Source organism: Mya arenaria, chromosome 8 (genome assembly GCF_026914265.1).
Source record: "Mya arenaria isolate MELC-2E11 chromosome 8, ASM2691426v1".
NCBI lineage: Eukaryota > Metazoa > Mollusca > Bivalvia > Myida > Myidae > Mya > Mya arenaria.
This window is the reverse complement of record NC_069129.1, coordinates 51,043,607-51,056,870: the sequence shown is the minus strand read 5'-3', so window position 1 is coordinate 51,056,870 and position 13,264 is coordinate 51,043,607. Positions and strand designations below refer to the sequence as shown.

The 13,264-nt window shown below is 37.1% G+C and overlaps 1 protein-coding gene across 1 annotated transcript in view; it reads right to left on the bottom strand.

Moving 5' to 3' along the window:
• The window catches only part of LOC128242148 (kinesin-like protein KIF14), a 33,442-nt gene that overhangs the window by 8,735 nt on the left and 11,443 nt on the right, over nt 1-13,264 (bottom strand). The window contains exons 5-19 of the mRNA XM_052959214.1: nt 12,933-13,124; nt 12,227-12,343; nt 10,956-11,083; nt 9,854-10,026; nt 9,189-9,391; nt 8,535-8,719; nt 8,192-8,294; nt 7,594-7,748; nt 6,946-7,048; nt 4,446-4,514; nt 3,956-4,021; nt 3,205-3,370; nt 2,681-2,757; nt 2,117-2,257; nt 125-225 (exon numbers count right to left, since the gene is read on the bottom strand). Coding sequence (XP_052815174.1) covers nt 125-225; nt 2,117-2,257; nt 2,681-2,757; nt 3,205-3,370; nt 3,956-4,021; nt 4,446-4,514; nt 6,946-7,048; nt 7,594-7,748; nt 8,192-8,294; nt 8,535-8,719; nt 9,189-9,391; nt 9,854-10,026; nt 10,956-11,083; nt 12,227-12,343; nt 12,933-13,124 — 1,979 coding nt within the window. The remainder of the gene's footprint in view (nt 1-124; nt 226-2,116; nt 2,258-2,680; nt 2,758-3,204; nt 3,371-3,955; nt 4,022-4,445; nt 4,515-6,945; nt 7,049-7,593; nt 7,749-8,191; nt 8,295-8,534; nt 8,720-9,188; nt 9,392-9,853; nt 10,027-10,955; nt 11,084-12,226; nt 12,344-12,932; nt 13,125-13,264) is intronic.

Here is a 13,264-nt window from a genome sequence, read left to right as displayed (position 1 = left end):
ACAACAGAAGACAGTACTCTTGCGAGACATTGTGCCAACAAGGTCGACTTACCAAAACTTAACATAACTTTCTTTGCAATTGTTGTAAAGGAATTCAAGTTTAAACTACTGTAATGGTCCGTACTTGATCTCTAAAGGGGACATGGCCACACTGTCCTTGCCCCACTGGTCCTCCGGGTCGTTAAACACCTCGTTATCATCATCATCTGTACTCTCAGACTCATTCTGTAATACAATAGGTTAATGTTACATCTTAATGAATAGATATCAATGAGACTAGATGTCATCATCATCATCATCATCATCATCATCATCTGTACTCTCAGACTCATTCTGTAAAACAAGAGGATAATGTAACATCACAATGAACAGATATTAACGTGACATCACTTCCGACGCATCAAGATGGCATTTCACACACCTTATAATAATGTTCGTTCAAAATCTGCAAGCTGTTCTATTGGCTTGTGAAAAGAGTTTACCACTCAATTATAGAATTGGACTCTTTTAAAGGGGCTGTACACTATGATGAAATAGCGAAAAAAAGAAGAAAATTGTCGAAAACTGACAAACTTGGTATTGATGCGTACAATGCATTGAAACTTACTAACTGAAGTACCTCACCGTTTACATTTAATTTATTTTTCACAGTTTTTTCGTATTTTTCCATTAAAAAAGATTACTAGGTATGTCTACCTAGTAGAATTCATTCCTTATGCATGATTGGCTAGTCGATGTTATCACGTGATACTACCAAGTTAGGTATATAGCTTAAATATTCCAACTGAAGAGGGTAAGCCTTCGTAGCACAGTGGATACAACACTGAACTGCAAATTTGGCGGCACCAGTTCGAACCCGGTCTCCGACTGGTATTTTTTTTACAATTATGATATCAAAGAGTAAATCATTTTATTTTATTATACAGTCCCTTTAAGCAATCGAAACATTTATTAAATATTAAGAAAGATGATTTCTTTGAATACTTTAAATATTCTCATGTGGAACAAATCCCTCATTTAGACGAAATTTGATTAAAGCTTGGGCAGACTCTCCAGAGTTTCAGGACATTGAAGTGGGTCCATCAAATGAGACATTAACGTGTAACATGTGCAAGAAAAATATCATATGGCAATGAACATAGGGATGCCAATGCAAATTTGTAAAAAAGAGGAAACCAGTATGAAATATGAGTATCTCCATCACACTATATAGAAAAAAAATCTTTTTTTGTATGGATCAGATAAAAGGCAACAATTCGAATTTTAAGTTTTGTGGCCAAAAACAGGAGATCAGCTGAAAAGAGGAAAATTGGCACCCCTGCCATGAATGATTTTTAATATCAAAAATTCATTCTTTTCCTGTTCATTCTGATTTCCACCAGTGACCTGGTTATTCCAACCTGGTAGAGGTTCCTCATCTGGACAAGTTTAACTTCAAACTTGGGTAAAGGCAGTGTGTTGTGAGTATTAAGGACCCAAGTATGTCTATAATGCTCCCTTATACTAATAAATCTCCACATTCTAACCTGGTTAAAATCCCTATAAGTCACCAGGTTGGCATTTCAAGTTTTCAAGCTATTTAGGCAGGGTACAGATAACAATCCATAACATATCCATAACCTCTTTATACTAACCTGTTAAAGGTCCCTCATGAGTCATCTAGGATGGCATTTCAAGTTTTGGAGACACTTGGTCAGAGTACTAGAGACATAACATGTCTATTACATTTGCTAGTGCCTCTTAAGGATTATAGCTAGGTTTTAAAAAGGGCAGGGTGCTGCAGAAAAGGGACAGAGAGGGGGAGAAAAGGGCACATTGTAAAGAGCTATGCGGAACTAAACATTATGAATTTGACAGAGTATGTTGGGAATTGTGTTTAATTATAGAAATATTGGGTTTCAACTGCCAAATATGTCAAATTTGTATGTATTAATGATCATAGTATAAGTTTTAATCAAAACAAAAGAAATATTTGATTACCTTGAGCATTTAATTCTGTGAAGGCTAAAGGGTACATTTATTGGACGCCATGAGGGGAAAAGGGTGCTACCAAATAAGGACAGGGTGCAGCACCCTTCCACTAAGTCTTAGCTAAAACACTTCCCTAAATGCTTACCTGGTAAAGGTCCCTCATCTGGACAAGTTTGGACTCAAACTTTGGTAGACTCCAGTGTGTCGATACATTTAGGCGACTGTTGGTCACCTTAATCACAGTCCTAACTTCCTCCCCATCAAGGTAATCCTCCCGACTGAACACCTACATGAAAGAAAACAAGATGAGAGAAAGTTTGTATTCAGTTCAGACTGAAGATGGTCCATTTTTTAGCAATTTCTTAGACTCGGAAAATAGAGGAAAGTTGATTAATGACTTGTGACATCGTTGTTTATTCATGGACAAAAATCTGAAAATGAATACCTCGGTAATAGTAAATTTACCACTTGGAAGATTCGCAAAAAAATGTGAATGAAAACACTCTCATAATTAAAACTATTTACAGCATATGGATTAATTTAAAATTATCCTTGTCTTAATGTTAAAGATAAATGTATGAAAAAATCTTCATTCTTCATTTTAGTGGATCTGAATAAGTGAATAGAGAAATGTATACCTTTAGGCAGGGTTTAACAAATTCTGAAAGCAATGTGATCTACATAATGGTCAAGTCTGGTAGCAACTTACTGTGTTTTTCTTCATATACTGACTGATTTTGTTTGCTTCGCGTATTTGCAGAGCGATTTTGTAGAGATCCATCTTACCTGAAGAAACAAAGTTAGATTTGTAAGCTACTATAACAATATTACATAGAGTGATAGACAAAAACTTGATGCTTGTAATTTGCAATTCAAACTTGATAACGAAAGTTTTATTGATTGTTGGAATTTATGTCTGGGTTGTTGCTGATTTAACCAAGCATCATTCTTGTCAAAGAAAAATCATGTTACCCCGACTTGAGACTTTCAAAAGAAAGCTTAGAATAGGTTAGGCAGTGTCTGTGAAACAAGAGTTTAACCCCTGCAACATTGTAGCCAAGTTTTGTTAAAATTGTTTGTGACAAATCAAGGGCCATATCTCTGGAGTTAAAAGTGTGATCTCGCTGTTGATCGAACTAAATTGAGATGTATTATGCAAATAAACATTGTAACTACACGATTTCTATATGAATGCCTTGCTAAGCAAGAAACATAATAAAAGTATGTCCCTACCAGAAGAAACCTCGATGACATTGGGTCTATCAGCTGAAGTCTGTTGAGATGAATTAGCCCCCTTGCGTCGCTGTTTTAGGTTGTCCAGCTTTTGGGCTGCCTCATTTCTCATTTCCTGTAGCATATCCATGATTCGAGACCGCTCTGCCAACTGGGCACTTGATGCCTGGGAGGATTAAGGAAATAATAAATAGTATATTGAACTTCATGGGAACTGAACAGCATAATAACAAATTCCCATGATGCAAAACTGCTCCACCATCTGTGCACTTCATGCATAATGGAAAACGAACAGGAATGCTACATTGCTTTTTATAGAAACTAAAAACATCCTACTAATACCAGATCATTCGGCCATCTTAGCTAGAAGGAGAAAGAGAATGGCTTTTTTTAGAAAAATATGTAACAAAACAAGATGAAACTTCGCAAGTGTGACCAAGGCAAGCCCCTTTATTGATCTTGATCATCGAATAATCAACACGGTAAACAAACGCGTGTTTTAGCTGGTGTTCGGGATTTGTGTCCTGTTCGGAAATGTACCGTCAACCAGTAAGGACTATTGGGAACCAGCTGTATTCACAGAGCCTAACAGGTTTTTCGATATTGATGCTTAAACCAGCATTTGACAGACATCACAAGAACATTCCAGGTTGCATACATCAAAGCTGGTTTATTCGTCAATTTTGATCTGGGAATATGCATTTATATATATGATGGTTGAACTGTACAGCTATCTAAGCCATACCCATACCTTCATGGCAGCCTCAGCCTCCAGCTGTTGTCTCTTCCTCCCGGCTATCACCTCCTGTTCCAGAATCTGTACACAAAACAAAAGAATTTTAATATCAGTACTGAATTCAGAAGCCAATAAACAACTTTCACTTAATAAGATACTGGACAGCTTGATGCAAAGGTATTTAAAATATGAACATCTTGTTTTAAGGCATCATTCATGCATGCCTCATTCAGGGATATTCCAGTAAAACATACATGTATAACCCACGAGTGAAGGCAATTATTTAAATAGTATATGGGTGTTTCTTTTTTCGCTTATTTGGACTAAAAGGTAAATTTGTTTCTGTAGGGGGGTGGTATATCTTAAAAGTGCCTTTCAGGGGTTATATGATTAAATGGAAAAGCCCTCAGTAGAAATTGAAAGCATTCTTTCTTACAATTTTTATATATTTAAAAATAATTAGTGCAGTTCAAACCTTGATTTATTACATATTCAGGTAGCTTACCATCTTCTGCCTCTTCAGTTTAGATATTGTGCCTTCAGCCTCACGAACTTTACCCTCTGTCTCTTCTCGCTAAAAAAATTAAATAATAACTAGAGATTGCTTTTTTGAAAAAGCGCTTGTCTCCCCTATTGTGTGGTCGTAGCTGAGAAAAAATAAATGATGGACATGAAATTTGTAACTTTGGACTGGAGACAAACCAACAGTGAAGTTTGGTTTATTCGATTATATTAAATAGTGAAGAGAAGAAAGTGTTGTTGATTAATCATGGAAAATGTAAACGAAGTTTGCATTGTATGAAGTTCCTGGGCGCAAGCGTTATTCAATTAATGATCGGAAACCATTTTTCAGCTCACAGTCATCGTGACCATGACCTTTTACCTACTGATCACAACATCAATAGGGATCATCTACATAACCAACTTGCATACCAAGTATTAAGTTCTTGGGTGCAAGTGTTCTTTAGTTACTGAGCGGTAACCATTTCTTCAACTCAAGGTCATGGCAACCTTGACCTTTGACCTACTGATCTCAAAATCAATAGGGGTCATCTACTAGTCATGACCGACTAGCGTACCAAGAATGAAGTTCCTGGGTACAAGTGTTCTTAAGTTATTGAGCAGAAACCATTTTTAAGCTTAAGGTCACCGCCAACGTATCATTTTTTACCTGAAGGTAACCTTGACCTTTTGATCTGAAAATCAATAGGGGTCATCTTCTAGTCATGAACAACTAGCTTACCAAGTATGAAGTTCCTAAAACCAAAGGATCTTTAGTTATTGAGTGGAAACTTTTTCTTCACTTCAAGGTCATGGCAACCTTGACCTTTGACCTAGTGATCTCAAAATCAATATGGGTCATCTTCTAGTCATGACCAACTAGCATACCAAGTATGAAATTCCTGGTTGCAAGCGTTCTCTAGTTATTGAGCGGAAACAGTTTCTTCACCTCAAGGTCACGGTGACCTTGACCATTGACCTACTGATCTCAAAATCAATAGGAGTCATCTACTAGTCATGAACAACTATGAAGTTCCTGGGTACAAGCTTTCTTTAGTTATTGAGCAGAAACCATTTTTAAGCTTAAGGTCACTGCCAACATAACATTTTTTACCTGAAGGTAACCTTGACCTTTGACCTTTTGATCTCAAAATCAATAGGAGTCATCTAATAGTCATGAACAACTAGCATACCAAGTATGAAGTTCCTGGACCCAAAGGATCTTTAGTTATTGAGTGGAAACCGTTTCTTCACCTCAAGGTCACGTTGACCCTGATCTTTGACCTAGTGACCCCAAATTCAATAGGGGTCATCTACTAGTCATGACCAACTAGCATACCAAGTATGAAGTTCCTGGGTCTAAGAGTTCTATAGTTATTGGGCGGAAACGAAGTGTGACGTACTATTGAGCGGAAATGTTTTTTACATTGGGGGTCGCCGCGACCTTGACCTTTGACCTAGTGACCCCAAAAACAATAGGGATCTTCTACACCTCATGACCAACCTCCCTACCAAGTTTGGTGAACCTAGGTCAAACCGTTCTCAAGATTTTGAGCAGAAATGTTTTTTATATTGGGGGTCGCCGCGACCTTGACCTTTGACCTAGTGACCCCAAAAACAATAGGGATCCTCTACACCTCACGACCAACCTCCCTACCAAGTTTGGTGATCCTAGGTCATGCGGTTTTCCAGTTATCGATCGGAAACGAAGTGTGACGTACGGACGGACTGACGGACTGACGGACTACCGGACTGACGGACAGGGCAAAAACAATATGTCTCCCCCAGAGAGGGGGAGACATAATTTATGTGAAAGAATAAAAAAAAGATTAAGAAGTAGGCAAATGCTCATCTGGCCCCGATTTCTCGAAACTTCATAAGTCCCTTATAACAGGATTAAGCTAATCTCACTATCTTTGTTGTTCTATAAAATGTGTTATATTTACTTCTTCAAGAAATTTTAGAAATTATGTAGGAATAATCTGTATGATTATCAGAATAAACCATTTTTCATTGATCAAAATCCATTTTCAGTATGTATTTTGGCTAATTGAAATAAGCAACTTAAGCCTGTTAAGCTTAAGAAGTTTCGAGAAATTGGGGCCTGTTGTTTTTCTGTCAGTCATTCAGGGCCATATCTCAACAATTATTCAAGGCATAGTTATGGGTCTTGTAACACATGTGAACACTGTCTCTGGCAACATGTATACCAAGTTCAATTGAATATCTTGAATTGAATTTGAGTGATGGCTAAGTTTCTAGTGCCTAAAATAAAGTTTTTACACAACTCCGTCACCACTTATGACAACAACACAAATGCTATGACATTTCCTTGACTATCTGCCTTCAAAATAGAGACAAGTTTGCCCCCAAAGGTGAATGGACCTCGGCTGACGCCTCTGTCCATATACATTATCGGTGGCAGACTGGCTGGTCCTTATAATGTCATATGACCCTCAGTGGTGTGTAATATTTCTTAAATTAGTACGCAAGGAAAAACATACCAATTCTTTTTCTAAGTCTGCAAGTCGTAATTCAGCCTCCCGTTTCGCTTGCTCTACTTCTTCCAACATTTCCTCCTGGGCTGCATGTCTGGCCTCCTGAAGCCTGTGAGTGAGGGCAAAGGTAGGTATAAGACAGGTTTTAACAACCAAATGACTCCCGCGACCACCCTTGAAGAAGGCATTCAAAAGTACATCATTGGTGTTACATAGCAATATTACTTCTACAAAACTTGATTTTTTTTCTGACCAATTTTGGGTCAAAGTTAAGATCAATTTCCAATACTAAAACATACTGTTGTACCAAATGTGAAAATAGAATTCCCAGTTTCTGATGTTTTCTTAAATTATTTCAAGAAAAAGTTTGACATTCTTTTACATTTCTATTTTCTGTAACCAATTCTAGTTCATATCTAAGCAAAATTGAAATTCCCTATTTTAGTCAAAATGAGACCTTTTCCGAGTCAGAAAGGCAACAGCCCCTTGTCAAAAGTGGTTGAAAAAAGACTGGAGTGAGTATTGCTGTCAAAATGTAAGCATCAATAATCAAACCAATACACTGTACCATTGCTGGAGGGAAAAACTAGCACACTTCAGTGCAATTAGATAATATATAACAAATTTCAAATTGAATCATAATGTGTCCCCTACCTGGCCTCCTGTACCCTCATCAGTTCAGCATTGGCATACTCAAAGTCCTTGATCTCATGTGTGTGAACCCCATTGCGGATTTTCTTCATCTGCTGAACCTCGATTGGATGGTTGAACCGGAAATAGTGGTCCCCACCCAGAATAACTCGGTCTCCCTATAGAGAACAAATATGTGTATTATTTGTGAAAAGACAGCAAAATTTATGTCAATCCTCCTTAAAAAGTAAAAAAGGCACATCAGTCTTCATATGAATTTTTCACTTAAAATCAATCAAAAAATTACAATTAGGAAATGTGTTGCAAGATTAAAATTGAGAAGGTAAAATAATTTGCCAATAAGTGCAGTCAGACTTAAATTATCCATAGAGAAAAAATAGTGCATTGCTACAGTATGTACAATTCACTGTACATGTATATGTATCAAACAACAGGATTTTTAGGTCAATTTTAGCGAAAATGGGTTATTGGCATAGTATCATAGTTTGATTTTATCTGAGAGCACAAGTGATTTGTTTTCCATTTGTGGCTTTTGAATATGGGCCCCAAGCCCCATAAAGTCATAATGTGGCATAAGATAGTTTGAAATACATGAACATACATGGTGTAGCGTGGTGGGTTCAGATATGAGGTTGCCGTTCACATAGGTTGGAGCATCAGCTATTGGCGTGATGGACACGCTAGCCTCCTCATTACGAATCACACTGAAAGAATCAAGAGTAACATTCAAAATCAGAAGTTTGCCCAAAGGCTCACTCCTGCAGCTTGCAAATGGAGTTCTAATGTATTTTTTATCAGATTTCTGTCCCCTGTGATCAGATTTGCATTTATCACCAGAAAACTTTTTTTAACAAGATGTTTTGCTAACAATTAAACCCTTGTGAAACAACCCAGGATTGAGTGAAAAAACTGTCGTAAATGACCTTATACACATCAATACATACCAGTGATTATCGGCAATAAGAGCTCCATTGAGCTGTATATCGTGTTTGGAGTGGTTACCCATACGGCCCACCTTGGTCGTCCCCTCCTTTATATTGTATAGGAGCATCTCTGACAGCTGGGGGTCCTCATTTAGGTTTACAAAGTTGGGCAGCCGGTTATCAATCTTTAAGGTCACTCCTGCTTTCTGTTCAAAGATAAAGATAAACTTGTATGCACTGGCAGTAAAAATTGAATCAGGATTTTTTCAATAATATATTTTTCTCTATAAAATGATGTTCTTTAGTTATCTTTTTAAAATTTCATATATATCTGCTTAAGTCAGGTTATGTTTGCCTTCCATAATTAACAAAGCTTATAAAAGAGAATTTAATCTGCTTATTTGCATCCTTCAATCCACAACTTAAAGACTCTCACAGCAGTGAATATTCTCAGCTTCAGGTAATCGATATAAGCCTTGTAAATGCCAACTGATTAAAAAAATCAAGAAGTTCTGTAAAGGTCTTAATGAGCCGTCTCAGTGGTGTTCATGAATAAGCTATACCAGTATTTTACTTTTAAAAAATGGTCTGGGGTTGCTAACTAAGCTCAGCAGTAAGAGTTCAAGCCAGAATTAAACATAACCAAGAAATACAATCCCCCATCAGTCCACCCACCTCAAGTTGTTTTGCCTCCTCGGCCTTTCGTTCCTCTGACTGTCGAAGTCGCTCCTGCCAGGATCTCGTCACTTCCTCCACCTCACGTTCCTTCTCACGCAGCTGGTCTTTAAGATTAGAAATCTCAGCCAGACATGTTGACGTGATGTCATCACTTTCAGACAAACCTGATGCTCGTAGACGCTCAATTTCCGCTCTCAGCTCTGTAATTAAAAGGGAGTTAAAAATAAGAGATATTTACCATGCATACAGGTTGTATCTTAACATTCAAAATCTCAGCCAAGCATTTGATGTATTGTCATTGCTTTCAGATTAACCTTAGGCTCGTAGGTCTCAATTTCCCCTCTCAACTCTGAAACGGAAGTAAAATCTAGAGGTAATTTTCCAGCCATGCAACGTAGACCTTCAGTTAAGATGTTCCAGACAAAAACTGTGACCTGACATAATGATTCTGAAACAAGATGAACATTTGCGGACACTTATTTTCGCACTGGCTCTAAAATAATTCAGATAAAATGCTTAAAAAAGCCAACAGCCAGTTTAAGATCTGATCATCTCTGCCATGAAAAAAGCCCACAGCCAGTTAAAGATGCTCGCTGACATGACATCATCAATCTAAGACAACTCCAGCCTTTACTTATAGCATATAAAGATGCCACACTTACCTCTGATGAGTTTGGCCTTTGAGTCTTCATTCACCCTGGCAATGTTGACAATGGAGCGTGCAGTCTGGGCATACCGGAGCGTACTCAGGGTCTCCTCTATGTGGTGATTGGCTGGAGACACTGTAGCAATCATGGCTGTCTTAGAATTGCCACCAAGACTTTCCTTCAATAGCCTGAAACAGAAGAAAATGTATGTATTCCCTTTAAAAATGCTATAGAAGAATTTACAAACGGAAAAAATATGTCAGTGGTCTCCAGCTGAAGAGGTTTTTTATGGGAGTTTTCAAGTATTTAAGTTATTTATATGAATCAAAATCTTAAGTAAAGTAAAGCAAGATTACACACACAGTCACTCAGATATATGAGTCACAAATGAGCTTTTCAATAAGAACAAGAGCTGTCAGTAGACAGCGCGCTCGACTATTCTCAGTGATTGACAATATAAAATAATATCCATCCTGGAGGATATTGTTAAAGTGTATTTAATAACAGGAACTTGTAAATAGAAAAGAGTGTAAATAAAAAAGGCTTGTTGAATGGTCAATAGTAAGAACATTATAATAAGATAATAGAAAATAAGGCATATTGTATCATAAGAAAATTTGAGGTGGTATGCAAACTCTAACGTAAATTTTAAGTCGAAAAAGGGGCATAATTTTGTCAAAATGCTTGATAGAGTAACCTCCTCCTGTGTACAGGTTGGGGGCATGATGGTGTGCAAAGTTTCAAAGCCATATGTCAATGGACTTTGAAAATATTTCAGGTGGTACGCAAACTTTAACATAAGTGGTTACGCCGACAGCGACGCTCGGGTGACTAGGATAGCTCTCCTTATTCTTCAAATAGTCAAGCTAAAAATTAAATGACTGTTTATTCAACAAGTTATAAAGTCCTACCAGGTAATTAAAACTATCTTATTCACACTTATCTAAAACCAAGTTATTACAACATTATATTAAGTGATGTTGTGCAAGATGTTACACAAAAATATATATACCAACCAAGCTCAAATACACACAGGACAAGAATCAAACCGGGATGCCTTGGTTAAGAGAATGCTCACTTACTATTGCACTTATCGTACAACCAAACTACAACCTACCATGTAAGCACAGAGTCCCTGTATGGTATGAAGATTTTCTTGCGTTTGTTGACAATGTTTGACTGTTCTGCTAGCTGTGAGATGACTTTTCCCAGGGTGAGTAGAGACTTGTTGATGTTTGCTCCTTCCTATAGGTGGTTAAATATACAAATCAACATTTGTTTCATGTGTAGCATCACTAGGGTAAACAACTTGAATTGTTAATTGGTAAGAATCCAAAAGTCCTGCAATATATTTTGGTGTTTAACAGGCATGTAATGTCTGATAGAGCTACAATAAAAATTATTTCACCTGAGCAAACAGTAAAAGATGTACAGTGGAAACACACTAAACCGGATCTCCACAAAACCGGAATCCTCGGGATACCAGACTTTTTTCAAAGTCCCGTTTTTCCCCTTCTATTTTCAATGTAAAAAAATCCCTACAAAACCGGAACCCCGGAATTCCGGATACCAGACAAAAAATCGAGAAAATTTGTTAGTAGTCAATGTAATTTTACCTCACAAAACCGGACGTTTATATGTTCAAACATGTCAAAATAATTTTGTGTATTAGGAATTCGCGAATCGCGTGTCACTTTGTTTTGACAGCCGGTGCGTCGTTAAATATTACACCTGTGATGTTGTGTTAACTCGATAATGATGATTGCTCTGTGGATTGACTGTCGCGCGATAATCAAACGATAATCAAACTTGTGAAAAGAAAATTGATTGAAACATTAATTTGTTTGTTGCAGAAAATAAAGAACTAGAAACGGATATTTAGTGATCATTTTGGAGGGTTGTTTTATCAAAAGACTTCTATGATTGAATCAAATTAGAGCGGTGCGTTAGTTAAATCACAAACATACTAAACAAGCATTAAATTATGCTAGTTGTTTTATTTCTAGACTTGGAATAAAGATGATAATAAAAAGGCAGAAATGTTTAATTATGCTTTAAATCACTTTTGCAAGTGCTTTAATCATGTCTCAACCTTCGTTTTAACGTCGGAGAATTGAACTGTCCCTAGAGGACAAAAGACTTTAAAGGTTAACTCAGTTAATATTTTGAGTAAACTTACCCCGTACATCAAATCCTCACTAAACCGGAATCCTCACTAAACCGGAAATTTTGCCCAGTCCAGAACTTGTCCGGTTTAGTGAGTTTCTACTGTACATTCTTTTTGTTTTCAAAAGTCTCTGGTAAAATAAATACTCTGAACTCTGCATCCCTTCATTTAATTACAAGGTATGTATACTGATCCCGAGCTGTCCACGCCCCCTTTCTTACCCTGAGCCTCTCCCCGGAGGTGTGTGCCTGTGACTGTCTCTCACTGCCGGCAAGATCCACCAGGTTGATCTTGGACGTGGTGGAGTGATCGTGAAGCTGTCCCTCAAGGGTCTCCGTCTATCAATAGCACATGGTAGTCAACAATTTTTGATTGTTTCACTAACAACAAAGAAAACTACCAGCTTGTATTGACAATATTCACTGCCACCAATTATTTATTCTATTTATGATTTATTGCCATGTGTTTTTCATACAAAGTTTAATTAGGTTTATTAGTTGGACAAGGTTTATTAGTTGGAAAAGCCACGTAAATTTGAGCACACATTTCCATTGCTCAAGTGCAGTGTTGTTTAATTGAACCGATTCAAAGCTGATACCGAGAAGTCAAAGGCTGAAGAATTCAAATCTTGTAAATGTGTTTTACTTCGATTTCTAGAGAAAATCTAAATTAAATGACAAACACTTAATCTCTGAAAATTACTCAGCATGAGAAAAAAACCCCAGATAAGTTAAGACTGCCACTGTTCAGAACAACCAATCCCATTTTTTTTTTTATTTAGCATCATTGTATGTGGTCAAAAATCACTAAGTAGCCAATTTTTAAATAAAGACATTTTCTTTTTTTAAATCTCCCAACCTATTTTCTTTCTCTAAAGCCATGATAAGAATCTATAATTTTTCAATTAACATTGATCTTAAAACCTACCTTTGTTTGTGTGAGTAGAATGGTGAACACTGAGTGTGATCTGCTGCTCTTGTCATTCATGCCAGTTGCCGCGGTAGCACGATTCTTGTTGCCAAGGGTGATCCAACCTTCCACATCCTCAAACGAGGTCACGATAAACGTAGACAAACCCTCAACATAAGGGCCTAGCGATGGGTGCTCTCTTACTCGCAACTGGAAAATGCATTCAAACACAACATTTTATTAGCATTCAATCACATATTGTATAATTTATACATAAGCATCTTTGTTGTACCAATACACAAGAGTCTACATAAAATGTTTATGTACACTGAAAGTCTACGACTGGTGAA